This window comes from Acartia tonsa, chromosome 13, assembly GCF_053477335.1.
Source record: "Acartia tonsa isolate MP-2025a chromosome 13, ASM5347733v1, whole genome shotgun sequence".
Classification (NCBI taxonomy): Eukaryota; Metazoa; Arthropoda; class Copepoda; order Calanoida; family Acartiidae; genus Acartia; species Acartia tonsa.
This window is the reverse complement of record NC_137272.1, coordinates 31,560,422-31,588,308: the sequence shown is the minus strand read 5'-3', so window position 1 is coordinate 31,588,308 and position 27,887 is coordinate 31,560,422. Positions and strand designations below refer to the sequence as shown.

The window sequence follows — 27,887 nt, the reverse complement described above, 5'->3', positions numbered from 1 at the left end:
AATTAGAGAGTTTGTTTATAAAATTTTGTGTAACAGTATCATTTACAGTCCAATGTCTCCTCTCTCCCTGGTTGTTCATGTGTCAAGGCATTTCTCTTTGTGATAATGAAAAAGCAGTTATATAATCTTTAATATCTTTTTTTTATGACACTGCTTACTTATTTTTTAGAAAACCAATTCCTTTCCCTTAATATCTTAAAGGCTACAGTTCCGTATATTAAATCTTAAAAAAGTGTTTTAAAAAAACTGTAGCCTTTTTTTAACTACTGTTTTTCTTTTCTTATTTTTCTTTTTTTCTGTTTCATCATTGAAACCCTACATCCTTTGTCTTTATTAAATCACATATTTAAATAAAACATTAGAGTAGCTTCGCTACTAAAATATATATTATTACGCTTTTTTGTTAAAACACTTTTTATCCATATTTCACATTTTAATCTTAAATTAGAGAAGCTTCTAATCTATAATAATGGTAAGTCCGTCTGTATGTCTTTTTATAAAACAATTAGCTGCGCCTCTAGTCTTCATGTAAAATAGCCTAAAGCCTGCATTTGATCAAAAGTATGATTTCAATGTTGTAAAATGATCAGTTTGCCGTTTACGAGATCTTAAAACCCAAACACACAGAAAGATATCCTGTCACTTTAATATATAGGATTAGGACTAATTGAATAGTACTATCCATTTAAAACTTTTAATGAATTGAAACTGGTATATATGAATCATTCTAAAGTAGTACCCATTGCTACTATGTTATACGCTTGACGTTGGGATGTCTTGGCCTTCAATAATTCCAAAATAAACTTTGTATTTATCCATGGAAGAAAGGGGACAATGGGCAGTTTATTAAACTAGTCTCCAAAGTTTTTAATCTTAACAACTTTGTTTTTTTCAAATGAATTTTGATTGGTTGTTTAATTAAGTTGAGTGTACAAACGCTTCAATCACTAATTTTAAGCTACAGAAGTGGGATTTTCTGTATCATCATTTGGGACGTACACTGTACATCAATTTATCGGCCATTGTCTTATCCCTTTAGATCCCTGATTTATCCGCTACCTATGTATATAATTGTCCTTGTAAAGATAAAATAAATTAAAGGTTATATCTCCATGTTTAGCTGTGGATGTGGTTTGAATTAATAAGAATAACAGTCCAGGGATTTTAAGGGATATAAGACGATGGATCATAAATTGACATACATCCATAATGATAATAAACAAAATTACCCCTCTTGTAGATTAAAATCATTTGTTGATAAGTTTGGATACTTCTAGTTTGGAACCAACCCTTCAAAATTCATTAAAAGCATGCAAAGTTTTTAGGAGAATGTAGTTAAAAACTTTGGGTACCATTATAATATACAATCCAATGTCCCCTCCCTTCCTGGTAGCAACACATTTTAAAGGTCATTTTAAAGATGGAATTTTATTCAGAGCGAAGCTTATTTTTAGCGTCAGTACGTCATTCTATGACTTTAATGTTGATTAATTTCAATCTTAAAGCTTGGTTAATGATTCATGTGATAGCAAGGTATAATCTGAAATTATAAACTTAAAACTATTAAATAATATTTTCAGTTTATTGCTTTATTAGTATGAACTGAAGACTCATAAGACGATTGGGCATGATACTAAAATTGTAATACTACTTTTAATACGAAAATAAAAGTCATTTTACTAAATCAGACCATAAAATATTTTTCTGACAGAAAATGCATATTTGATACTTTTTAACGTTAGATTAGGTTAAGTAAAGTATAGACAAGCTCTGGGGGAATAGTGTCCCGTAGGTTATGTGGGGGGAGCGAGGTCATTGTTTCAAAAATAAGTGTAAGCAAAGACACCCAAAAAATAGCCCATAAATTAAATATTTCCGTGTTATATGTATAAGTAAGAGCAAATTAAAAGGTAATTAGGCCTAAAATATTTCGTTTCGCTTAATTACAACAAAAAAAGATAAATTTAGATAGATATATAAGAGGATACATAAATAGATAAATGGATAAATTAATAAATAGATAGATAAGTTAGATAACTAAAAGGATTCTTTACTTATCTTTGAATTTAATCTAATTATTGGTTGAAAAGTTTAAACACTACCAGTAAAGAATTCATAAGAGTACCCAAAGTAGTTTTAAGCCAACGAATGAGAGAGCATGTGAATAAAAACTTTGGGTACCGGTATAATTCACAATCTAATATCCATTTCCTCCCCAATAATTCTAAAATAAGAGAAATTAATTTATAGTAAAGTTGTCTAACCAAATAACTACCCAGTTCCCCTTGTTAAGGACCTATTCGTCTGCTTGCAATTGCTTTCTGAACTTTTTTAGCGCATTGTATTGGCTGTGTTAATATTCCTTACGCAATTTGATGATTTGATGAAGACCCAATTGATAGTCGACACAGGGTCTTTGGGAGAGGGATATACAGCTATTTAACTCCTTCCCTCTTTTGTGTTTTACTCTTATATAAGAAGAATAAATAAGTAGCAAAAGACGGACGGACATGTAATTATATAAGATAGTTATAGAGCAGCTTCACTACTAACAAGGACAAATGATTCTCTCACAGCACAGTACGACATTCACTTTTATGAGTTATTGTTTCATTTAGAGTAACAGTGGTCTTACAAACAAACTAAAAAAAATGGAGATATTTTAGGAAATAATATAGTACTAGCGGTTGCTACGAATTTGAAGGAGTAGGAAAATAGCCTAAAACATTCCTCAGGTACAAGAATTAAATAGCCTAAATCCATTCAGGGACCTTTAAGAAGCTTCCATAAAATGGAGAACTAAATCGGTTCAGTAGTTAGCGAGAACCTTCACTACTGACAATCATTAAATCTTACTACTTTATGTAATAGTATAAAGTAGAACCATGTTTGTTATATTATAAAAAATAATTTTTGATATTTTTTTCTGTTTTGTAAAAACATATTTATATAAATGTTTCATTATATTGTATGTCAAGAATTATAATTACATAGGATAATTAAACTTGTATCTATCTATCTATTTATCTATCTGTATGTATTATTATATCTATCTATTTATCTAATTATCTATCTCTCTATTTCTATCTTTTTTATCTATCTATCTAATTAGATAAATAGACAGACAAACATACAAAGCAACAAACAGGTCCTGGTGCCGACTTTCAATTGAAAATCAACCAATAGTATAGGGAATATTAACAAAGCGAAGTAGCCGAAAACAATTTGCTAGCAGATGAAAAAGGTCATTGGAAAAGGGAGAGAGGTAGTTATCTGTATATAAATCTAAACTTTAGATAAGTTCATTTTATGACAGTAGTATAATATCACCACAGTAGGCTGTAATTATGCTGTAATTCCTATGAAACCCTGACTATGAAACCCTGTTTTAATTACATCTGTTTACTACCCTTTGTTTTAATTCATAAAAAAAACAAACTGGCAAGTACCTATTTTTACAAATTAAAATTGTATTACATGGTATTAATTTGTTACAAACAGACAAAAGGACATTCAGATTCTGCTAATTAACAAGGATGATAAAACCGAAGCATAAGAGTCGAATTATCTAATAAAATTATGAATAACAAAAATTCTTTATCTTTAGCATATGAATTTATGAAATGATTTTCTAAAGCTAATTTGGTCTTTTTTCTTTATCGATTACAATTATAACATGCCTTTTTAAAAATCAAATAGAAAAAAATAGTTTGTCTTAATAATGCTGATTTTTGTGTTTTTTTTTGAAAGTTGTTTTTTATTTCTACGTTGATTAATAAAAAAATCGTCCAAAAATTTCCAAAAAATCCACGAAGTTTTTCAACCATTTTCAGAGAAGCATATTGACTAATATAATAAATCCTCACCTTGTTTTCTGGCGTTGAACCTAAACTTTTCTCAATCTCCAGCATCTTCGCTTGTAACCATCTAAAATTTTTAAAAAATGATTAGACTCCCCGGAGGGAAGGGTTAGGTAAGATTCATAGATTTTTATTGATAAAATGCAATTTCTTTATAAAAATTGTTATTATTTAGCTAAATATTGAACCCCTACAAATATTTTAAAAAGCTAAGCTTTTCTATAGTTAGGGTCGGTCCTTCAGTCAATCCATACGTCCCTGTGTCCGTCTGTAATGGTTACCTCTTTTCGTAAGTTAAGACATCTTATAATTGTCCTATCGATTTCAAACTTTGCATTGTGATTCCTAAAACAGGAAAAGTCCGTACGTCCATTTAAAACATGTCGATTTTAAAACAAGTCTGACACTATACAAGTGTTCACGTTCGTTTGTCCTACCCTATCAGAGCTTTGCTTTTATAGATGTTGTCATCCTTTTTTGTGACTTTACAGTAACATCCAAAATGTTTCTTTTAAACAATTAAAAAAGAGAAATATAAACTCAACTGTAATTAATATTTTAATACTAGATGAAGGTCGTAACAAGGATGTAATAGCGGCCATTAGTAGTGTAGAAATAACAAGCTAATTGATAATAATTTAAGGCTAGGTTTGTTATTTAAATTTCAGTCTGTCCTGTTGTACGATAAACAAAGGCAATGTTTGTATGTTAATCTGTCCGTCCGTAGGATTTATTTTGTTTATCATCATTGAGGTTATATAAATTTACTGCCTATTGTCATAAATTGTGGGTTTTTTTTGCTGCGCTACTTATGAACATATAGTTGTTCTTGTGCTGAATATAATTTGCAAACAGAACAACAGTAGGCTATCACTTTCGCATATTATTACACCAGCGCATATGTTTTCATAATCGCATGAAGATATTATAGCAAAAAATAAAGGGAATTTTGGATCATGGAAAGAAAACGAAGTAGCGGGTTTCGTCGTATTATCACAGTAGCTCTTGATAGGTTATATTAAGTTATGTTAAGTTAGGCAAATGTTAATGATTGCCCCGCAGGGGCTAGAAATAGGAGAAAAGCTACTGTAAAATACCTACTTTGTTTTCTTTCCATGATCCAGGGAATTTTCTATGATAAAGTAAAGGTGAAGGTGGTGTTTGTGCTCTTGTTATAATATGCAGTTCTGCTGATTTTATAATGTGGTACATGTGCGGATGTGAATACACACCCAAAACAACACATTTTAAACATAGAAATCAATTCAATTGTTTGTTCTTTAAAAGATGTTCATATCATAACACTTAATAAAGCGAATAAGCCATAAAAAGAAAGAAAGAAAGAGAGAGAGACAGAGAGAGAGAGAGAGAGAGAGAGAGAGAGAGAGAGAGAGAGAGAGAGAGAGAGAGAGAGAGACAGCAAGAGAGAGAGAGAGAGAGAGAGAGAGAGAGAGAGAGACAGACAGATAGAGAGACAAAGGGACACAGAGAGAGAGAATGTAAAGAAAGGGGGGAAAAAGTAGAAAAAAATAGTAAGAGAAAGAGAGAGAGAGAGAGAGAGAGAGAGAGAGAGAGAGAGAGAGAGAGGGCGAAATGATGGTAAAAAAGCAGAGAAAACTTAACACTACAAAGGAACGAACATACACAACTATTACAGATTAGCTTCGCTACTAAATAATTGAAACTTCTTTGACATTAAAGAAACACCAATTGTTTGTTTTTGAATACAAAAGTATAATAATGAATCTAATACAGTTAGGGAGTTGAATCCATTTTTATAGAAGCAGAAATATAATCTATGATTATGGTTTTGACCCTCCAAAACTGTAATCTACCTTTCCACTTTCCCCTCTCTTGGTGAATATATCTTCAACGTCGATACGATTTTTGAAATGTAAGATTCTACTTTCCCTTCTCTTGGTGAAGATATCTTCAAGGCCGATACGATTTTTGAAATGTAAGATTCCACTTTCCCCTCTCTTGGTGAAGATATCTTCAACGCCGATAAGATTTTTGAAATTTAAGATTCCACTTTTGCCTCTTTTGGTGAAGATATCTTCAACAAGAGAGACAAAAGTGGAATCTTATATTTCAAAAATCGTATCGGCGTTGAAGATATCTTTACCAAGAGAGGGGAAAGTGGAAAGGTAGATTACAGTTTTAGAGGGTCCAAACCATAATCATAGATTATATTTCTGCTTCTATAAAAATGGATTCAACTCCCTAACTGTAATACATATGTTTCTACAGGGATGCGACAATGGTAGATAAATTAATTTTAACCTAATTTCCTTTCTATCTAAGATATCTAGATAGCCAGAGAGATAAAATAAGACATTTAGCTAGATAGTAGGATAGAAAATGTAAACCATATTCAAAACAATATATCTATATAACTATATCTAGATAGCCAGAAAAATATAAAATTACCGCGTAATATTCCTTTCAGCTATATTTCAGAAAAAATATAAAATGATAACTAACTAAAACTTTTAAGAACAACATTTCTATGCATCAGAAGATACCTAGATAGCCAGAAAATACCAAATAAAATATGAAAAGTTACTTTGCATATTTCTTTTTAAAACAATGTTTCTAGATGTCTAGAAAATGATACCCAACTATAACTGTTATAACAGAAGATACCTAGAAAGCCAGGCGGATAGAAATTAGGATATAAAATATTACCTGGCAATATCCCTCTTTAAAACAATGTCTCTAATGGCTTGCTGTCTCTCCATCTCAATTCGTTCCTAAAATAAAAATAAAATTATTAATTTTGGTTCATTTCATTACATTTTGAGTTCTTGGTTACAAAAAATTAAATAAAAACATATTAAATGATGTCATATTACATCTAACTCTTAAATTTCAGGAATCTAAAGGGATAAGACTATGGCCGATAAATTGATGAACATCCCCAATGATAATACACAAAATTATTCCTTATAGAGATTAAAATTAGTGGATTGAAACATTTGAACAATTAACTTAATGAAGTAACCAATCAAAATTCATTAAAGTCCCCAAACTAACGAATAAGAAAACGTTATTATAAAACTTTGGGTACTAATGAAATAAACATTCCATTTTCTTAAAGGAAATTGTGCGAACTTTAAGAAATTTATACTCGTTGTATAAGATATATGGACGATCATTTCCTTGGGCTAATGATCATCACACAGGGAGGGAGGGGATATTGGACGCAAAATCACATTGGTACACAAAGTTTTATTACCACGCCATTGAATTTTGATTGGCTAGTTTAATACTTTTCAATTAATAATTTTAATCTACAGAAGGGGTGACTTACTTTATCACCAGTTGGGATGTGTATCAATTTATCGTCCATTGTCTTGTCCCTTTTACATTACATTACGCCAGGAATAAAACTGCTTGGTCGGGGTGGTGTAATATTGCACAGGGGGATTAGTAGATAATTGTGTGGATATTTTCAAAAGATTTTTTTTATAAATATGAGAGATATACAGATGAAGAGATATTAGATAGACAGAAAAATAGATAGCTAGATATAGATAGATAGCTAAATAGTTAGATATAAAACTTAATATATATGAAAATAGATATATAGGTAGATAGATATATAGATAGATAGATAGAAGAATATATATTTAGATATATTATATAAACATGAATAAGTTAATAAATAAAGAAATAGATAGGTAATTAGATAGATACATACATAAATAGACAGATGAATAGAAAGACAGAAAAACAAATATAATATATATTTTGTCCCTTACCTAACCCATAGTGGGGGCGGTGGCCTCTTATATTTGATTAATAGTATCATATGCAATATTTAATGGAAGAAAATTTTTCAAATAATATGCAGGACATGGATATTTATTCTTAAATCAATTCAAATTCAATTCTCTTATTTTGTGTTTTAAGTTTCTACTAATCTCTATTTATTGTATATTTATTCTATTAAAAAAGTAGTAAGATTTTTTGTCTTTAACTTATAATTTCTATAACCACTAAACCGATTGATTTCTCCATTTTATGGAAGCTTCTTATAGGTTTCAGAATGGTTTAGGCTATTTTCCTACTTCCCTTACTTCTTCAAATATTGAGCTCCCAGATGCGTAGCAGTTTAGGATAGGTTATATTTGGTATTGGGTAGCCCCGTTGGGATAGGACACCGCAGGAATAAGCCCCACAGGATTAGGCATAGGGGAAAAACTATCTTCAAATTATTTAAAACAAAGGGGGACTTGGGATTAGTGCTCGATAGGCACTATGTAGAAAAGCACCAAAAATATTTTTTATAAACTTTTATTTAGAATAGTTATCACTGTTCGAAATTTATTTTCACGAAGAAAATATTTACATTTTTATATCGTAAATATTTCACTATGTCAGTTGGTCTGTTAATACTTTTAAAAATAGCATAAAACCAACCAGAAAAGTACTAATGGTCATATAAAGGATAAGACAATGGACGATAAATCAATAAATGTTTAAACACTGCTAATTTGAACCAATCAACCAAGATTTAATGAGAGTTCTGAAGTAAAAAAGTGAGATAATGTGTTTATTAAACTTTGGATACCATTAAAATTTAACGTCTAATATTCCCTCCCATCTTTTGAGCTGTTTGACTGATTTTAAGCGACAAGCATAATACAAAAAAAATCCAATTTATTCTATTTGGTTTTGATTTACATTATGGGTATTTTTTCCTTTGTTAATGCACATTAAATTATATTATATGAGAAAAAAACATCCATTAATTTGAAGATTGTTTACTTAAAGTTAGAGAAATTAATAGAAAAACTTAAAAACAATAAATATACAATCTTTTGATTGTTATGTTACATTAAAATTGAGCATTTATAGATTGCTTAAAAAAGCCAAGATATTTCCCCTTTTTCTGACATAACTTCATCAAGAACTTTAGTATAATAGTTTGACTCTGGAATGGGCGTGACATTGAACTGTAATTTATACTGGTTCCCAAAGTTCAATAAACATGTTCTCTTAAGCGCTGGCTTGAAAACTTTGGGTACCTTTTATTACACCCTAATTGGTTGCTTCATACGCAGTGTCCAAACTTTTGAACCAATATTTCTAACCTACAGAAGGGGTAATTTTGTATATCATCATTGAGAATGTACTTGTACATCAATCATAAGAAATATGCATACATTTATCGACCATTGTCTTATCCCTTAAAGTCCCTGAGTTCAAATTGAATACTTTACAGTAAAAACTCCTTGAAACGAAAGAAAATAAAAGTGGTTATATTTGAGAATGGGTAAAAATTGATTTCTATTTTTTTCTAATCTCAATTTTAGGTATTCATACGAAATTGTCACAAGTAAAAAAATAATAAATTAAATTCATTGGTGAAAAAGTTTGGACACTGGTTTGTAATGAACAAAATGTAATGAAAAGTGCCCAAAGTTTTAAGCCACTGACATAGATAATTTGTTTATAAAACTTTGGGGACTGGTATTATTTACAGTCCAATGTCCCTTCCCCCCCCATGCAAACACATCTGGCTTAGTGCAATTTAATTGCTAAAACCTTTTTTGGTTGTTTTCAGGAAAGATTTATTTTTTGTTAATCTAATTCTTATTGGGTGTGAGAGTATGATCTTTTAATGATTCTTTATCCATCTATCAATCTATCTATTTGTTTATTTATCTATCTAGTTTCTATTGGATTTGATGAGAGTAAACTCTTTTAATGATTCTTTATCCATCTATCAATCTATCTATTTGTTTTGTTTATCTATCTGTTTTAACTTGTTGTGTAAGAGTATGATCTTTTAATAATTCTTTATCCATCTATCTATCTATCTGTTTGTATATAAGTTCATCTATTTGTCTATAACGATGTCTTGTGTCTATCTATTCATTTACTAAGTATATTTGCGATAACTTTTATTTAATGAAATCTTCCAATTTTTAACATGTACAAAACGGCCTGCTTAATTGCTTCAAGATCCATGTCAGATCTATATAGGAAATAAATGTCTATAAACGAGCTCAAGTTTTCCAAGGAATATTTGTTTAAAACTCATAGTGCTCCAAAAATCCATAATAAACTCTCATTGCCCAGAACGATAAGACCCATTATTTTACTTTATTAAAAATAAATTCCTTTTTTTAATTTCATGTTGCTATTTACCTTATATCAATGTATTTAATTTCTAATCATAAAAAAGAAAATTTAAATTTATAATATAATAAATTTAAGAAAACTCTGTTTTAAAAGAATTCGATTGTGGCGACACTTTGTGTGTTCAAATATTAAACTAAAATTGTAATCATCATCATTAACCCTTTGGTGATTGTAATGTAAAAAAAAAATATAATTTAAAAAATCTTTTTAAAATCATTTAGATTATTAAATATTTAGTTTCTTTTAGATAGTAATGCCGGGTGAGGAAAATAGATTTATTGAAAAATAGATATGCATATAGAAAACTAGCCAATAGGGAGATAATTATATCGAGCCAACTCTAGTCTATTATATATGCTATTCAATCATCTATTCGACATCATGCATTTAAACGAATTTACTTACTTGTATACATTTATATTCTGATTATTCAGTGTTGACAATCTACAAGTGCTAATGTTCGTTTGCCCTACCGTTTCAGATCTTACCTTTTATGGTTGTTGTCATCCTTGTTTAAATAAATTGCGCAAAACTGAATGTTTTTCAATCTTGTTTTTTTTTATTTCTTGATATTTTTCTGACGAGAACTTCCTTTGCCCATAAGAATTTTAAAAGGCACAGCCTATCATTATTTTAAGTATATGAAATCAGGAATCTAAAGGGATAAGCAAATGGCCGATAAATTGATGTACATCCCAAATGTTGATACACAAAATTACTTCTTCTGTAGACATCAATTAGTGGTTAAAACGTTTGGACATTTAACTCAATGAACCAACCAATTACAATATAATGAGAGTCCTCCATATATTTGAGGACTAGTGTAATGAGTGGCCTCTAGGGTTGTAGTCGCTAGTTCCTTATTTTCGAAGTTTCACATATGTCACATAAGTTTTTGGGATGGTTTTATGCTATTTTTATGCCCCCCTACATTCCTGATTTTCAAAAAAGTTCTTGGAAGAAAGGGCTTTCGGTCAAAGAGGGGCCCAAAACGTTGAAGTATATAATTTTAGGGACGTTTTCTTGAAACAGCAAATATTTTGTAGAGAAAGGGGACAATGGGCTGTTTATTAAACATATCCCCAAAGTTTTATAATAACGTTTTCTTATTCATTGACTTAACAACTTTAGGGACTTGAGTGAATTTTTATTTATTCATTCATTAAATTGAGTGTTTAAATGTTTCAACCACTATTTTGAATCTACAGAAAAGGTAATCTTGTGTATCATTATAGGGAATGAACATAAATTTGTCTCATCCCTTTAGATCCCTGAATTTAAAAAAAACTTTAAAGAAAAGCATTAAGAATTTAAAACATTAATGCTTAATGCAACAGTTTAAGAAAAGTGTATTTTAAAATATTTTTGTTGTTTTTTAGTTCAGCTGGATAATTTTGATTACACATCCGTCTAAATATTGAGCTTTTTAAACTAGAATTGTTTAGAAAACCAAAAAATAATGTTAGGGGGAGAGATCAGTAACCCTGTAGGGCTCCATCAAAACAGGTTACTTTGTAACCTTACTTAACCTAATCTAACCAATAATGAACATAATCTATTTATAAGTATGGGTTAAAAAAAGAAATAATAATCTTATTTTTTCAATAGAGGGGTTACGGAGGTTTTAAAAACTTCAATTAGAACTCTAGGTTGTAATAATCTACTGCTTTCATGACTAGACCTAGGCTAGAATCAAAGTTCTTTTATGAAAGTTGACTATCCTTTTTCTTTAGGTTCTTATCAAAAGATAAAAATGAAGAAAAATCAGAGAAAGAGGGGACAATGGCCTGTTTATTACAGTTTTATGTAAGTTATATATAAGCCCCCAAAGATTTATAATAACATTTTCTTATTCGTTAGCTAAACAACTTTGGGGACTTTTAATGAATTTTGATGAATATTAATTTGAGTGTCCACGTTTTAACCACTAATTGTAATATACAGAACGGGGTAATTTTGTGTATTAACAATGAAGATGTACATCAATTATTCGGCCATTGTCTTATCCTTTTAAATCCTTGAGAAAAATAGATTGATTTTTAGATTTTAAAAATTCTAAATGCTTTCTAAAAAAATTTTAATACTTTATTTTAAAATCTTTTTCTGCCTTGAACTTTAAGGGCTCTGCAAATCTTTTTTAGAGCATCAATTTTCAAAGTATCTTTAGATAAAGTAGTCAAATAGATATAGAGATAGATAGAAAGATATATAGTAAGATAGATAGTAAAATAGATAGTAAAATAGATAGTAAGACAGATAGTAAAATAGATAGTATGATAGATAGTAAGATAGATAGTAAGATGAATAGAAAGATAGATAGTGAGATAGATAGTAAGATAGATAGTTATATAGTAGTATAGATGGAAGTAGGATATATAGAAAGATAGATATTTAGATAGCAAGATAGATATTTAGAAAGATAGTAAGGTAGATAGATAGTTAAATAGCAAGATAGTTGGAAAGATAGAAAGTAAGATAGATAGATAGACTTATACATTTTACACACAGCTTCAATATTAAGATGATTCATATTGGTTCAGCGGTTAGCGTGATCCTTTGCTAAAAACATACAGACAATCATCCTCGAACATAAATGTTTTTAAAACTTTATTACACTAACTTTGAATTTAATCTGTACGTATTTTGACTTAATAAGGTCTATTATACAAAATTTGTTTGGTTAAAATAATATTTTTATACTTTAAAAATTCATAACAAAATAATAAATTAATTTTCAAAAATGACTAGGGACTGCACCATAGCATTTTAGGTAAGTTGGGCATTAAAATAGCTTAAAACTTAATCAAGTTAGTCGTAAGCGAGATCTTAACGTACAAAACAAAACAAAATAAAAAATGCACTACCTTATGCATTAGGATAGATAGATAAAGTAATGATTGATTTACATATAGATAGATAGATAGAAGAATAAGAAAAGATAGTTTGATAAAGCAAAACAGATAAATAGATAGATAAACAGAAAAATAGATAGATAGATAAACAGAAAAATAGATAGATAGATAAAAGGTTGTTAATGATTGTAAGTATAACAAATTCAAACATCCTTAACATTGAAATTATAACAATAGCAACATATATTTATCTACGAGTGTGCATTCACTTCTGCATATTTTTACATATGTAAAGCGTTTTATGTTCGCTAGATTATACATAAGAAAATAGCAGGGAGGGAGGAGACATTGGACTGTTTATTACACTAGTCCCCAAAGTTTTATAGTAACGTTTTGAAATTCATTTTCTTAACAAGTTTCAGGACTTCAATTGAACTTTTATTAGTTTATTTATCCAAATGAGTGTCCAAACTTTTTAAATACTAAATGTAATATACAAGAGGGATAATTTTGTGTATTATTATTGGGGACGTACATAAATTTATCGGTCATTGTTTTATCCATTTATATCCCTGTAGGAATAGGCATTGTGCCTTAAAATACATTATTGTCATATGAAAAACCCCTCCCTCCTTATTTTTTCGAAATAAATTGAATATAAAATAGGGAGGTTGGAGGTTTTTGTTTGTTTGTTTTCAGGTTAGGTTATAAGGGGTACTGGTTAGGGCATAAAAATTATAAGCTCTGCAGGGTTAGCGACACCTTTAAGAAAGGTTACGTATTTGAAGCAAATAGGAAGAGGCAGTTTGTGCTGTTTTAATAATATGCGGTACTTATGATTTGATAATGTAATACATTGTGCGGATATTAAGGCACACCTTATCTATATATCCCAACTGTTAAAGACAAGAATCCTTAAAAAACAAATTGTAAACAACAGACAACCAACATTGCTTGGGTTGTACAAACATTTCCACCAATAATATTAATCAGAAAGAGTAATAATTGTGGATGTACATCAATTTATCATCCATTGTCTTATCCTTGAACCTAAATTTAATTGTCTTATTTGTTATTGAGAAAATTTGTATAGATTCTTAACTTATCTATATAAATCTATATAATATACAGCTAATGTTCATTCTATTCAATATATAAATAGGTTCCTCAGGGAAAAATGGAATTGTAAAGAAAGTATATAATTCCAGGGAGGGAGGGGACAATGGGCTGTTTATTACATTAGTCATCAAAGTTTTTTTTTCTTATTCACTGGCATAATAACTTTGGAGACTGTTATAGAATTATGATTGGTTGATTTTTTGAGTTAAGTGTCCAAACGTTTCGACCATTAATTGTAATCTACAATAATTTGTGTATCATCCATGTACACCAATTTATCGGCCATTGTCTTACCCCGTTAGATCCCTGATATAATTCAGACATGGGTTCGAATCTCGGCCTAAAAAATGGAGCAGTTAGGACTTTTTTACAATGGTAGTGCAATCAAAGGGAAAATGCTCTACTTTAGAAATGCAATAATTGGTCATTTAGCTAAACCCCTAACTCTGTTATATTTGAAATTTTAAACAAAAACTGCCTTTAATCTTAAATATCAATAATATTAAATGAATTAATCCCCAATTGATTCCGCCCCCCAATTATCCTATTCTTCCTTTAATACTAAACAAGGACGGTAAAATCAAAATAAAAGTTACTTTGAAATTTGGTATTATCTCATTATCACTTTATTTTTTTTTACTTTTTTTTGCTTGAATTTGAAAAAAGCAATAGAATGTGTGCCTGTTTATGAGTCAAGATCTAATCAACGAGAGAGGGGACAATGGGCTGTTTATTACAATAGTCCCCAAAGTTTTATAATAACGTTTCTTATTCATTGGCTCAGCAACTTTGGGGACTTCGGTAAATATTTAATGATTGTTTCTTTAAGTTTAGTGTTCAAACGTTTCAACCACTACTTTAATCTACTGAAGGGGTAATTTTGTGTATCATCATTTATTTATCGGACATTGTCTTATTTATGCATGTTATAGCATACGGATGCAAAAAATTGTTGAGTTGCCACGCTTTCAATAGAATTAACATTATATTGTTCTATTTTAAAATGGAACAATAATAATGGGTGAATGAGAAAAAGACAAATTTTCTCAAAAATAAATGTACATATTAGACTGTAAATTACACTGGTACCCAAAGTTTTATAAACACATCATCTTTTTAAAAACTTTGAGTACTTTGATTAATCTTGATTGCTTCGCTAGTTTATTTTATCTATAATCTTTAAATGGGGTAATTTTGCATATCATCATTAGGTATATATTACAATGATTCTGCAATCAACAAATTGCCTTTTCCGTGCTAAGATTTTCTTTTCAGAAAGCTTCCCCCTCAGTCTTTGATTTTAAGGCCTTTATTTGCTCACGACTCATAAACTAAAAGGATATTTGCCATTTTTTTGTTGTTGTAAATTCTCTGGGATGTTTAATTTTTGTTCGTTTTTTTATCATGCCAGGGATAAGACACTGGATGATAAGTTGATGTACAACCCCCATTTACGTAAACAAAATTAACCCTTCTGTAGATTTGACTGTGGTATGTACTAACCAATCAAACTCGACAAAAGTACCACAAGTTTTCAAGCCAACGAATGAGATATATTACCAATAAAACTTTGGGTACCAGTATAATTTACAGCCCAATGTCCCCTCTCCCTGCCTGTAAAATACAGACAAACTAAAACCCAAGTATGTCCTTTGAAAATGTTGGTTTAGTTTAGGTGTATTGTTTACCCCGGCATATTTGAAAAGTAAACTACAATAAGACGGGGTATTATCCTTTATCTATTGGTGGGTGTCCCCCCTCCCCCCCCCCAACATTATTTTAAAAATGTGTTTACCCGACGGGATAAGACAATGGACGAAAAATTGATATACATCCTCAATAATGATAAACAAATTATCCCTTGTGGAGAATAAAATTATTATTTAAATAGTTAAGAACCAATAACTAGTACAATTATAGAACAATTATAGTATGACTATAATCTACATGGTAGGGGAGGGGGGGATTCATTGGTACGCTCCACATAAAAAGTAAACTACATGAAGGCCCAGTTAATATTAACTTTATGAACTATACTAAAAGGGGACAAATTTAAGTAATTTAAAACAAAATATTAAAAAGATAGAAATAGTCTTTTATGTTAAGTAGTATTGATGTTATGCCCTTTAAGGTCTTGCTAACTACTGAACCTTTATTTTTAGAGAAGCTTTTCATGGTACTCTGAAGGTTTCAGGCTATATTTTTAAATTTATGCCGCTATAATATAGAAAAAGAGGTTAGAAAAAAAGTAGTAAAAGAGAGATAGATTAAAAAAATGATAGTAAATTAAAAAAAAAAAAATTTCTCCAACGTTTAGGTAAACAAACCCTGCAGGGTACATTATTGTGATTCTTTAACCACAGGCATAATAATAGTACAGCGTGTGTGTCTGTCTGTCCGTCCGTCCGTCCGTCCGTCTGTCCGTCTGTCTGTCCGTGTGTGTGAAATTTAAAGCTCCAAGGTCGGGGCATAAGAACTGGGCACTCTAATAAACCCCAACGATTTAAAACTATTATTTAATTTAAATTCTTCAAATTTTGATAATTTGATAAACACTTTGAAATTATTTTAAAACCTCCAATTTTATTTTAAATAACTTTCGTAATATTATCAAAACAAAAATCTTTTTTAAAAAACATGTTTTTTAATTATTTTTAAATGAAGGACATTTTTAAATCGGATTATAATTACTATGAAACATATACTTATGGAGATTAGAATTATGAAATCTTTAAATTACTTTTATATAATTGGTATTTTAAATATTTATCTATAATTCTATCTTTCTATCTTTTATTTATTTATATTTCTATAAATCAGTTAATAAACATAATAATATCGATCTTTATTTATGAATCTCAATATCTAAGGCAGTGATGGAAGTTTACACTTGTAAATTATACTGGTACCCAAAGTTTTATAACGAGTTATCTGATTCGTTGGCTTTGATACTATTATTAAACTATATTTCTACTATAATTCTAATATACAGAAGAGGAAATTTTGTTTATTATAATTAGGAGAATGCATCAATTTTTAGTCCATTGTCTTATCCCTAAAGACTCTTACTAAATGCCTAAAAATCGTCTCATCCTACCAAGTGTTAGGGTATTTAGAAGGCGTGAGGATTTTCATAGGCCCAAACATCGCCGCTAGCTAGGTGTTCAAACATTTTTACTAATGAAAAAAATAATTTAAACCATTTAAGGGCCTGTAAAATGAACAATATTAAAGTCTTAGGGGGGGGGGGGGTAAATGTACAATACAACTTTGTTTTATAGAATAAAATCACGAAATTTTTGGCTATTTTCAAAATTTGGCGGGAATCGTTAAAAACCGCCGGGGGGTCCATTCTGAAATAATATATGTGATCACCCATTATAGAGTTCTTAAGTTTACACCGAGTTATTTAAATATCTTAAATAAGTTTAGATATAGATAGATAGATAGATATATAGATTGATTGGTTGATTTATAATGGTCAATATTTTATTATAAGATTAATAAGCATTCGATTAAAACATTTAAATCAAGAAGAATTCATGAAAACGTATGCCTTTTAGGATTCAAAAATACTGTCATTTCATTTACATATGCAACAAAATTATGAATATCTGATAAAAATGGCCAAGATAAGTAAAACTTTAAATGCTTTTTTTTTCAAAATTGTATAATGATTTTTTTAACATTAGAAGAATCTTCACTAAATTTTTGGCATCGATAGCAATTAACAGCCAAGAACATTAGGTTGATTTCTATAAAATTCTTATAGACGGACATAGATTTAGAACTATAGAGTAGCTTCACTATTAAGACTTAAACAAAAACACATATATATGCTTAAAATGTTAAAATGTGAATGTTTAGACATGTTTCTTCGATATAATGACCTGCTAGATCCTGTTAAGCCAAGGAACATTAAGTTGACATATACATTTCAGGGAGGAAGGGTACATTAGGCTGAATAATACACTAGCCCTCAAAGTTTTAAGTTAACGTTGGCTTCACATTTTTGAATTTTGATTCGTTGGTTTTTTAAGTTGAGTGTTCAAACATTTAAACCACTAATTCTACTCTACGAAAGGAGTAATTTTGTGTTTTAACATTGTGATATAGATCAATTTATTGTCCCTATTTATCCATGCATAATTCCAATTATTTGTGTCGAATATTTAGTCATAACTGACAAAATATCGACATGCATTTATAAGATTGGATTTGCCCAGGGATCTAAAGGGATAAGACAATGGCCGATAAATTAACTTAAATCCTCCATGATATCAACAATCGATATTTTAGATTGTATTTGCCTCAGAATCATTGACATAGGAATAGGATATTACTTATTTCTCATTAGATTAACGTATGTCGACATATTAACAGCGCAAACGTTTAACAGGATAGATAGATAGATAAATGACCAGAAAAAAAGAGAGAGAAAAGTGAAAAACATCCTTTTGTCCATTTCCCCAAAATCCATAATTTCAGAAACTCGCAAGGACAATTATTCATAAAAACAAATTTATTCATATTATCCTATCTATAATACAAAGTAGAACGATGTCTGTCTGTCCGTCTGTCCGTCTGTCTGTCCGTCTGAAGCTTAAGATCTCAGAAACTACTGAACCGATTGGGCTCTACTTTTCAGGGAATATACCTATTGGTCCTGTGATGGTTTTAAGCTATTTTCTTGGGGGGTGGGACACCCCCAACCCCCCCAAAAAATGAAAAATACCTCCCCCCCTCAAAAAAAATTTTTTTTTTACTTTTTCTTTTTAAATCTAAAATACGAAAAATTAGGTTGATCAAACCTCTTGGGGTAAGCCCCTAGAGACTAGGGGCGAAGCCGCTAGTTATATAAAAGTAGTAAGCGTTTTTGTCTGTCCCGAAGGATCTCGCTAACCGCTGAACCGATATTGTTCTCCTTTACAGTGAAGCTTCCTGGGAAAGTTTTAAACTATTTTTGGGGAGGGTGTCCTCACCCCCCTCCCTCCAAAAAAATATTTTTTTTACTCTTCTGAAACTCAAATTTAAAATGGGATGAGGTCGACTTTTCCCCCTCCTATATACCCTTAGTGCCCCTAGAGGCTTCTAGGGAGCGTAGCTGCTATGTTTTTTTAAATTACACCCAACAGACAACCAACTATTCGTTTCGTCTGTTTATAGGCCAAAATACTTCCCCCTATTCTTCTTAATAATAAAAAGCAGCTTTAACATGTTTATATGATTTTTTAGTTAAGCTGTTTTTAAATTATCGCTATGTCGGTATTATGTCAGTTATTACTACTTTTATTTAATGCCCATATAGTCGACATGAACCAATTACATTACATTTAGATGGAGTTTTAGAGATTAAAAATTAGTAAAAATATCCCTGCGGGAGTGAGGAACCCCCTGCAGACAAAAATGCTGAAATTTTTCAATTTCTAGGCATGAGTTGTAAAAATATTATAGTTTCTTCATTTTTGTTGAAAACACGGATGTTTAGGTATAGGACCTTTAAAATTGACGGATTTTTTGTGAATTAATTTTTGAAAATGTTTGGATCACGATAATTGTTATGACTTTGTTAACAATATTTTTAAATAGTTAGAATTTTGGATAAAAACGATGATTCGATAGGTGAATAGATAAATAAATTAATATATAGATACACGACGGATAGATGTAAAGATGGATAGATAGGTGAAAAATAAACTGATTGTCATTAAAAAGGATAGATAGATAGATGGATATTTGAATCCATGCATCGATGGATATATTGTCAGTGACCTATAAATTGAAGTATCCACCAATCAAAATACAAATGTCCCCAAAGTTATTAAGCCAACGAATAAGAAAACTTTATTATAAAACTTTGGGGACTATTGTAATAAACATCCCATTGTCCTATCTCTCTCTCTCTCTGATTATTAGAAAAATACAAATATATTCATCGACATGGGAATAATCTAAAATTCAAGAAAAATATCCTTCACTATCCCAGCTTTAACAAAAGTCTAAAATGAGGTGTCCAAAATAGTGAAAAATACTTTTTTTCCACATAAAAAAATAACAACATTGTCAAAACTGAAAAGGATCTTTAATTCACTTTTCTCTCTCCTATTATTTTGTACAATTGTCATGGTTTTTTTAAAACGCGAAGCTTTTTACATTCAGGGTCGGTCCGTCCATACACATAATTTAATTTAGGCTTCTTAGAATTTTCCTATCGGTTTCAAACTGGTATGATTATTGCTGGGGAATAATGTTGAATAATAAATGCAATGTTGCTCTACATTTATGTATTTATGTTTGTTTTTGTCTTATTTGTTTCATTATTGAGCTTTGCTTTAATGGATGTTGTTATCCATGTTTTTCTTCAACCAAATGGGGATCTTTAAATGTCTGTCTATCTGTCTTTCTGTATATCTTTCTAACTGTCTATCTATCTGTCTTTCTGTATATCATTCTAACTGTCTATCTATCTGTCTTTCTGTATGTCTATCTATCTGTCTTTCTGTATATCTTTCTAACTGTCTATCTATCTGTCTTTCTGTATATCTTTCTAACTGTCTATCTATCTGTCTTTCTGTATATCTTTCTAACTGTCTATCTATCTGTCTTTCTGTATATCTTTCTAACTGTCTATCTATCTGTCTTTCTGTATATCTTTCTAACTGTCTATCTATCTGTCTTTCTGTATATCTTTCTCACTGTCTATCTATCTGTCTTTCTGTATATCGTTCTAACTGTCTATCTATCTTTCTTTCTGTAATCTTTCTAACTGTCTATATATCTGTCTTTCTGTATATCTTTCTAACTGTCTATCTATCTGTCTTTCTGTATATCTTTCTAACTGTCTATCTATCTGTCTTTCTGTATATCTTTCTAACTGTCTATCTATCTGTCTTTCTGTATATCGTTCTAACTGTCTATCTATCTTTCTTTCTGTATATCTTTCTAACTGTCTATCTATCTGTCTTTCTGTATATCTTTCTAACTGTCTATCTATCTATCTGTATATCCATAAATATTTTTACAATATTAATATTTTTTTGATAATCAGAAAATAAAATAATTAGATGACCAAAAAAACAATAAAACGACCTAAAAATCCTTGAAATTTAGATAAAATTCCTTCTCTAATTGAATATTTTTAAGTAGCCAGGAAAAAAATAGAATATAAAACTCATACAAAGTAACTTTTTTATATTTTTTTTAGCTAAAAATGATTTTTAAAAATTGAATATACTTTAGCTTAATATAGTCTCTAGGAGTAACTTTAAATATTGAAAAAATGACTACAACCTATAAGAAAAGGGATCTTAAATGGTTCAGTAGTTAACGATATCTTAAAGGACCCAACCCAAACAATTTTTAAAAATTCTTAAGAAGAAAAACCTGTAAAAAAGATTTAAAAATGAAAAAGATTATCGGTTCAGTAGCTATTCTTATATTTTTACTGTTATATAGACACTTTCTACCTCGAATATATTGATATAATTAAAAGATATGAAGTATATTTAGGATAAATTAGGAGAAAAAATAGGATTGTAAAACAGGGCCCTCACAAACACTAATTAGTCCCAGGGAGGGATGGGACATTGGACTGTAAATTACACAGGTACCCAAAGTTTTATAACATCATAATCTTATTTGTTGGCTCAAAAACTTTAGTTGAATATTGATTAGTTGGTTCCTAACTATCAGTGTCTAAACTTATCAACCAATAATATTGAACTATACAAGAGGTTATTTTGTTTATAATCATTACCATTACCTCGTAATGGCGGAATTTTCCGTGTAATGGGATGCGATACTCTAACACCCAAGGATATTAGGTTAAGTAACATCCATCAGACAACCAGCCCTTTGATTGCACGACCTTTGTCTGAGAAGTCCTAACTGTACAATGTAGTGAGTTGCGCCTGTTTATGGGCCAAGGCATTCCCCCTACTCTTACTATTTGTGTCGCGCACCAGACATAGCAGCAGTAGGAACCGTTTTTAACGTCTTTATTTTTAGAGATTCGAACCTATCACCTCCCTGGCGACGAGCGGATGCGATACGTGTTGAGCCACGGGTTTTATCATTAAGGATGTATATCAAATTATATTCCATTGTCTTATCCCTTAAGATTTTTTATCAAACAAATTTGATTTTAAAGTTTTTAAATCAATTTATTTTTTGTTAATTTTAAAATCATGAATTGCCAAATTTCTTAATTTATGTAAAAACAATAATTTTGACAAAATTCCTTAAACTACAAGCGAAACAATTCTACCCCTCTAGATAGCATATAGTAATAGGATGTATGTATGTCTGTCTGTGTGTTTGTCTTATAACGTCTCGTAAACGGCTAAGTGATCTTCTATGGTTCTTATCTATGTTAGGAATTTGCCTTTGAAAGGTTTTAGGCTATTCTCTCCCCTCCACATTTATTGAGCAATGGGGGGAAACCACCGTTATTAATTTAAAAATTTAAAATCTTTTTCAAGCAAACAAAGTGAAATTCTTTGATAAAAACGAGATTTTAAATTTAAGCAAAAACAAATTAAAATAAAAATTGTTAAAATCTAAAAGTTTGACAAATTTATTTTTTTCGTAAGGAGGGAGTGGAGATTGGACTGTAAATTACACTGGTACCCAAAGTTTTACATACAGAATCTTTCCTTTCTTAGCTCAAAAACATTGGGTTCTTTAATTGAATCTAAGAATATGATTATCTTCATTGGTAATGTCCTATTTATCGTCCATTGTCTTATCTCTTCAGATATCTGCCAATTATCCAATCCTAACTTTACTGATATGAAATGAATAACTTTTTACTAGAAAGTTAGAATTTTATTTTCATCTGTCTGTCTGTCTGTTTGTTTGTTTGTCTGTCTATATGTCTGTTTGTTTGTTTATCTGTTTGTTTGTCTGTCTATCTGTATGTCATTCCAATCTAACAAGTCTGTTTTGGCCAGCTAAGAATAAGAACATGAAAAACGCGAGGAAAATTTTATGTAAAATCAATGGTGTTCTTTTCATAATGTGAAAAAAAGTATAGCAATAAATTTATGTAGGGATCTAAAGGGATGATAAATTGATGTACATACCCACTGATGAAACACAAACTTACCCCTTCTGCAGTCAAAATCAGTGGTTGAAACGTTTGAACACTCAGCTTAATAAATCAACCAATCAAAATTCAGTAAAAGTTCCCAAAATTGCTAAGCCAACGAAAACGAAAACGTTATTGTAAAATCTTTGGGGACTAGTGTAATAAACAGCCCATTGTCCCCTTTCTCTCTGAGTTTTTACATAAGTATGTAAATATTTTGTCATCTTTTTTTTCCTTTAAGATAAAAATAACCATCTAAAATTTTGGCTATTTAATCAATTTGGGGTCTAGTGTAATAAATAGCCCATTGTCCCCTTTCTCTCTGAGTTTTATATAAGTATGTAGATATTATGTCATGGTTTATAAAAATAACCATCTAAAATTTTGGCTCTTTAATTATTTTGGCAATAATACAAAAACGTCATATTTGGATATTTAAAAAATTTGCAATTCAAATCAGGTTTTTTTTTTGCCTTGCGTTGTTTATTTTAATTATTTAGGAATAATATTCAACAAGCACAAAAGGGAAGCTTCCTTACTTAAATTAGTACCCAAAGTTTTATTCTTCGACCTAAAATCTTTGGGTACCTTTATTAAAGTTTTGTTGGTTGGTTGCATCTATGATTGTCCACCCTTTTCAACCAATAAGTTTACTCTACCGTAATAGTAATTTTGTTTATTATCATTGGGGAAGTATGAATTTGTCCTCCATTGTCTTATCCCTTAAAACCCCTGCTTTCATATAAAAATACTACTATTAAAGATAGATGTCTGCAAATGTTCATGAAGATTCGCATTGACAATGGGCATCTACTTTACAAATTACTTTGGCCGTCTGTGTGTCTAAAAATTTTCTCTGCTGATAAATCAAGATTTTACCAGGGATCTAAAGGAATAAGACAATGGCTGATAAATTGTTGTACATCCCCGATAATGATACTCAAAATTACCCCTTCTGTAGATTAAAATTTGTGGTTGAAACATTTGAACACACATCTTATTGAATCAACCAATCAAAATTCCTCAAAGTTGATGAGCTAACGAATAAGAAAACGTTGTTATAAAACTTTAGGGACCAGTATATAACAGCCTATTGTCCCATCTCTCTCTGATATTTTAGAGTATTAGATGTTTCTAATGTTTATTTTTAAACTTTTCTTCTTATGAATTCTGTCATCCTTGCTTTTTGTTTTTATCATAAAAAGTCAAAATCTTAGAGTGTCCTTTTTTTGTTAGTTAAAGTTTTTAAGTTTCTCTTTTTGCTTCATTAGAGCGTAGCTTTACTTTAACATAAAATGCGTCCAGTAGAGGCAAAACAAACAAACGTACAGGCAAACAAATTTACAGACAGACTGACAGATATTTAGATATATAATTTAAGACAAACTTTAGAGGTAATGTTATACAGACATACAGGCATACATACATACAAACATAAATATGTACATACAAACATTTATAGATAGACAGACAAACAGAGATACAAATATTTAGAGTTAAACAGACAGGAAAAACAAACACTTTAACAAACAGACAGACAACGTTACGCAAAACAGAAAATGTTAAAATCTCTCACTATCACAAAAAGCTTTTAATTGGCGGAAAAGTTACGTAAGGGAGGGGAATGGGTTAAAACTAAAAAATAAACTCAAACATTACACGATTCAATATGTTTCAAATTTTGTCTATGTTATTTGACCGTAAGTGAAACAATTGAAATTTCGATTTCAAATCTTATCTTATTTATTAGAACCTATTTGTTTCAAAAAGAGAGAGAGAGGAAGAGAGAGAGAAAGAAAGTAATAGAGAGCAGAAAGAAAGAGAGGTGTATTAAATACCCCCTCCCCCCGATAAACAGAATAACTACGCCCCTGTTTGATTTATACGGTCAAATCCAAACACAAAAAATTATATTGATTTCATTTATTTTCTCCATGTAACAGTTAGATAGATAGATAGGTAGAAAGATAGATAGATAGATAGATAAATAGATAGATAAAAAAAAGATAGATAGATAGTTAAAAAAAAAGATAGATAGATAGTTAAAAAAAAAGATAGATAGATAAAAAGAAAGAAAGATAGATAGATAGACAGACAGACAGACAAAAGACAAACAGACAGACAGACAGACAGACAGACAGACATACAGATAGACAGACAGACAGACAGACAAACATACTTACATACATATATACAATCAGATAGACAGACATAAAGTTTTGTGTATTATTGTTCTTGTTGTGAAATTAAGTCAATATAAAATTCCTCTCTTGGCTTTGAGCAAAAATAGTTTTAAGTTAATGTGATAATGCAAGGGAGGGAGGGGCAATAGGACTAAAATTATCATGGTACCCAAGGTTTTTTATACATGTATCTTCAGTATATTGATTGTTTCAATCTAGCAGTGTTCTAACTTTTCAATCAAAAGGTTTATTCTACAGAAGAAGTATTTTTTTTCATCATAATTGAGGATGTACATCAATTTATCGTTCATTGTCTTATCCCTGAAAGTCTCAAATGCAAATTTTAGTTGTACTATTTCTTCAGATACCCTTTCCCTACCAGCTAAGGTTTGAATGCCAAAGTTACGTGTTAAAAGTTCATAAATGGCCGCACTACGATTGCCCAAAAGGGAATTTCAAATTGGTTAGAGGGTTAAATCATTTTACAACAGAGATAGCGTATTAAAGAGAAAAAAGAAATGAAAGAGAGAGAAAGAGATAGAGGAAAAAGAGAGAGAGAGAGAGAGGGAGAGAGAGGGAGAGAGAGGGAGAGAGAGAGATATAGATAGAAAATAAATAGAGAGAGAAAGCGAGAGAGAGAGAGAGAGAGAGAGAGAAAGAGAGAGAGAGAGAGAGAGAGAGAGAGAGAGAGAGAGAGAGAGAGAGAGAGAGAGAGAGAGAGAGAGATAGAGAATGGAAGGTTAGAGAAAGAAAGAATGGGAGAGAGAGAGAGAGAGAGAAGCTATCACTAAAATACTTAATTAATTAGTTATCTTCCCTTGTCCTAGGTCCCTTACTCCCTGAAATTCTTAGGGTTATGTTAAGTCATTATGTTAATCATATTTTGCCTATCCCTATTAAATCATATTAAAGCAACTTTCATAGTCAGAAAATAGCCTTAAACCACCCCAAAAGGCATTTATAAAGATTCCTTGTGAAGTACCACATCGGCCAGCTGTTTCCAAGATATTTAGCTTCAGAAAAAAAACTTACTACTTTAAATTATAAAATAAAAAGATAGAAAAGGCTTACTATCTATCTACAAATGTATCAATGTATCCATCCAACAGTTACATAAATGCATCTATTCATTAAATTGTATAATTTTAAAAACAAATATTTTAGAGAAGATTTGCTTTAAAAAATGGGCTTGCCTTTCCTGACCTAACTTTAAATTCAGTTTTTTTTTCACTTAACCAAATATTAAGTGTTAAGATGTTTGTCTGTCTGTTCAGTGTCATCATTTAATTTACTTTTAAACTTAAAACAATTTTATCAAATCATGAATGGGTTGTACACAACAGCAGTACGTTTTCAGGGGTAATTTTGTTTACCACACATCAATTTATAGTCCATTGTCTTATCCCTTAAGATCTCTGTAAATTTCCCCAAAAACTAGCGAACGTTGAGTAAATATTAATAGGTAATCTATTAGCCATTTTTCATACCAGACAATAAAATAAATCATTTTTAACATAATAGAATTTAGTCTGAAGATGCGAGCAACTCGATAGCTATGTACTAACCCTTCCAAAAAATAGCCTTAAACATGTCCAGAACCTTTAAGAAGCAGGGATAAGGCAGTGTCCAATAAATTGATGTACATTCCTAATGTTGATTAGTGTTAAAATTAGTGGTTAAAACGTTTGGACACTCAACTAAATAAACAAACCAATAAAAATTCACTTAAGACCCCAATGTTGTCAAGCCAACAAATAAGAAAACGTTACAATAAAACTTTAGCGACTAGCGTAATAAACAGCCCTTGTCCCCTCTTTCTCTAAAAAGATCCAGCTGTTAGCGAGATTTTAAAGAACAAATAAAAATTCTTTCTCTGTTAATAAGATTTTAAAGGGCTACAAATAAATCATGTTAGAAAAACGATATCCATTATAATATACTGAGCGAAAATAAATTAAAATCAATACAGTTTTTTGCTCCATATTTTATGTCTGTTCGTCTGTCTGTGAAGGTGTTTTATAAACAAATGGATAGACAGTTACATAGAACAAAAGATAGACAGATAGTTCGATAGACAAGTATGTAAAATGGATAGATAGATAGATAGATAAACATATAGAAAACAATTAAATTTGATAAAAATAGATAGATAGACAGATAGACACATAAATGGATAGAAAGATAGATAGAAGACATATAACAGATAGAAAGATAGATAGAAGACATATAACAGATAGAAAGATAGAAAGAAGACATATAACAGATAGAAAGATAGATAGAAGACATATAACAGATAGAAAGATAGATAGAAGACATATAACAGATAGAAAGATAGATAGAAGACATATAACAGATAGAAAGATAGATAGAAGACATATAACAGATAGAAAGATAGATAGAAGACATATAACAGATAGAAAGATAGAGAGATAATAATATAGAAAGATAGATAGAAAGATAGACAGATAGATAGATAAATGTCTAGCTTCTTAGCCTACAACAAAAGGAATTATAATTAGATAGACTTAAAATGCATATAAGCTTTACAATCACAGGAAGGGACTAATCATCGGAAGAAAAACTTTTACTTGTCTTTTAATTTGTTAGTTGTTTTCTTTGTTGATAGCAATAA

At 30.1% G+C, this 27,887-nt stretch overlaps 1 protein-coding gene across 1 annotated transcript in view; it reads right to left on the bottom strand.

The window, feature by feature from the left end:
• Positions 1 to 27,887, bottom strand: part of LOC145334930 (uncharacterized) — a 191,342-nt gene that overhangs the window by 31,084 nt on the left and 132,371 nt on the right. The window contains exons 10-11 of the mRNA XM_080180568.1: positions 6,549 to 6,613; positions 3,867 to 3,927 (exon numbers count right to left, since the gene is read on the bottom strand). Of these exons, the coding sequence (XP_080036694.1) occupies positions 3,867 to 3,927; positions 6,549 to 6,613 (126 nt within the window). The remainder of the gene's footprint in view (positions 1 to 3,866; positions 3,928 to 6,548; positions 6,614 to 27,887) is intronic.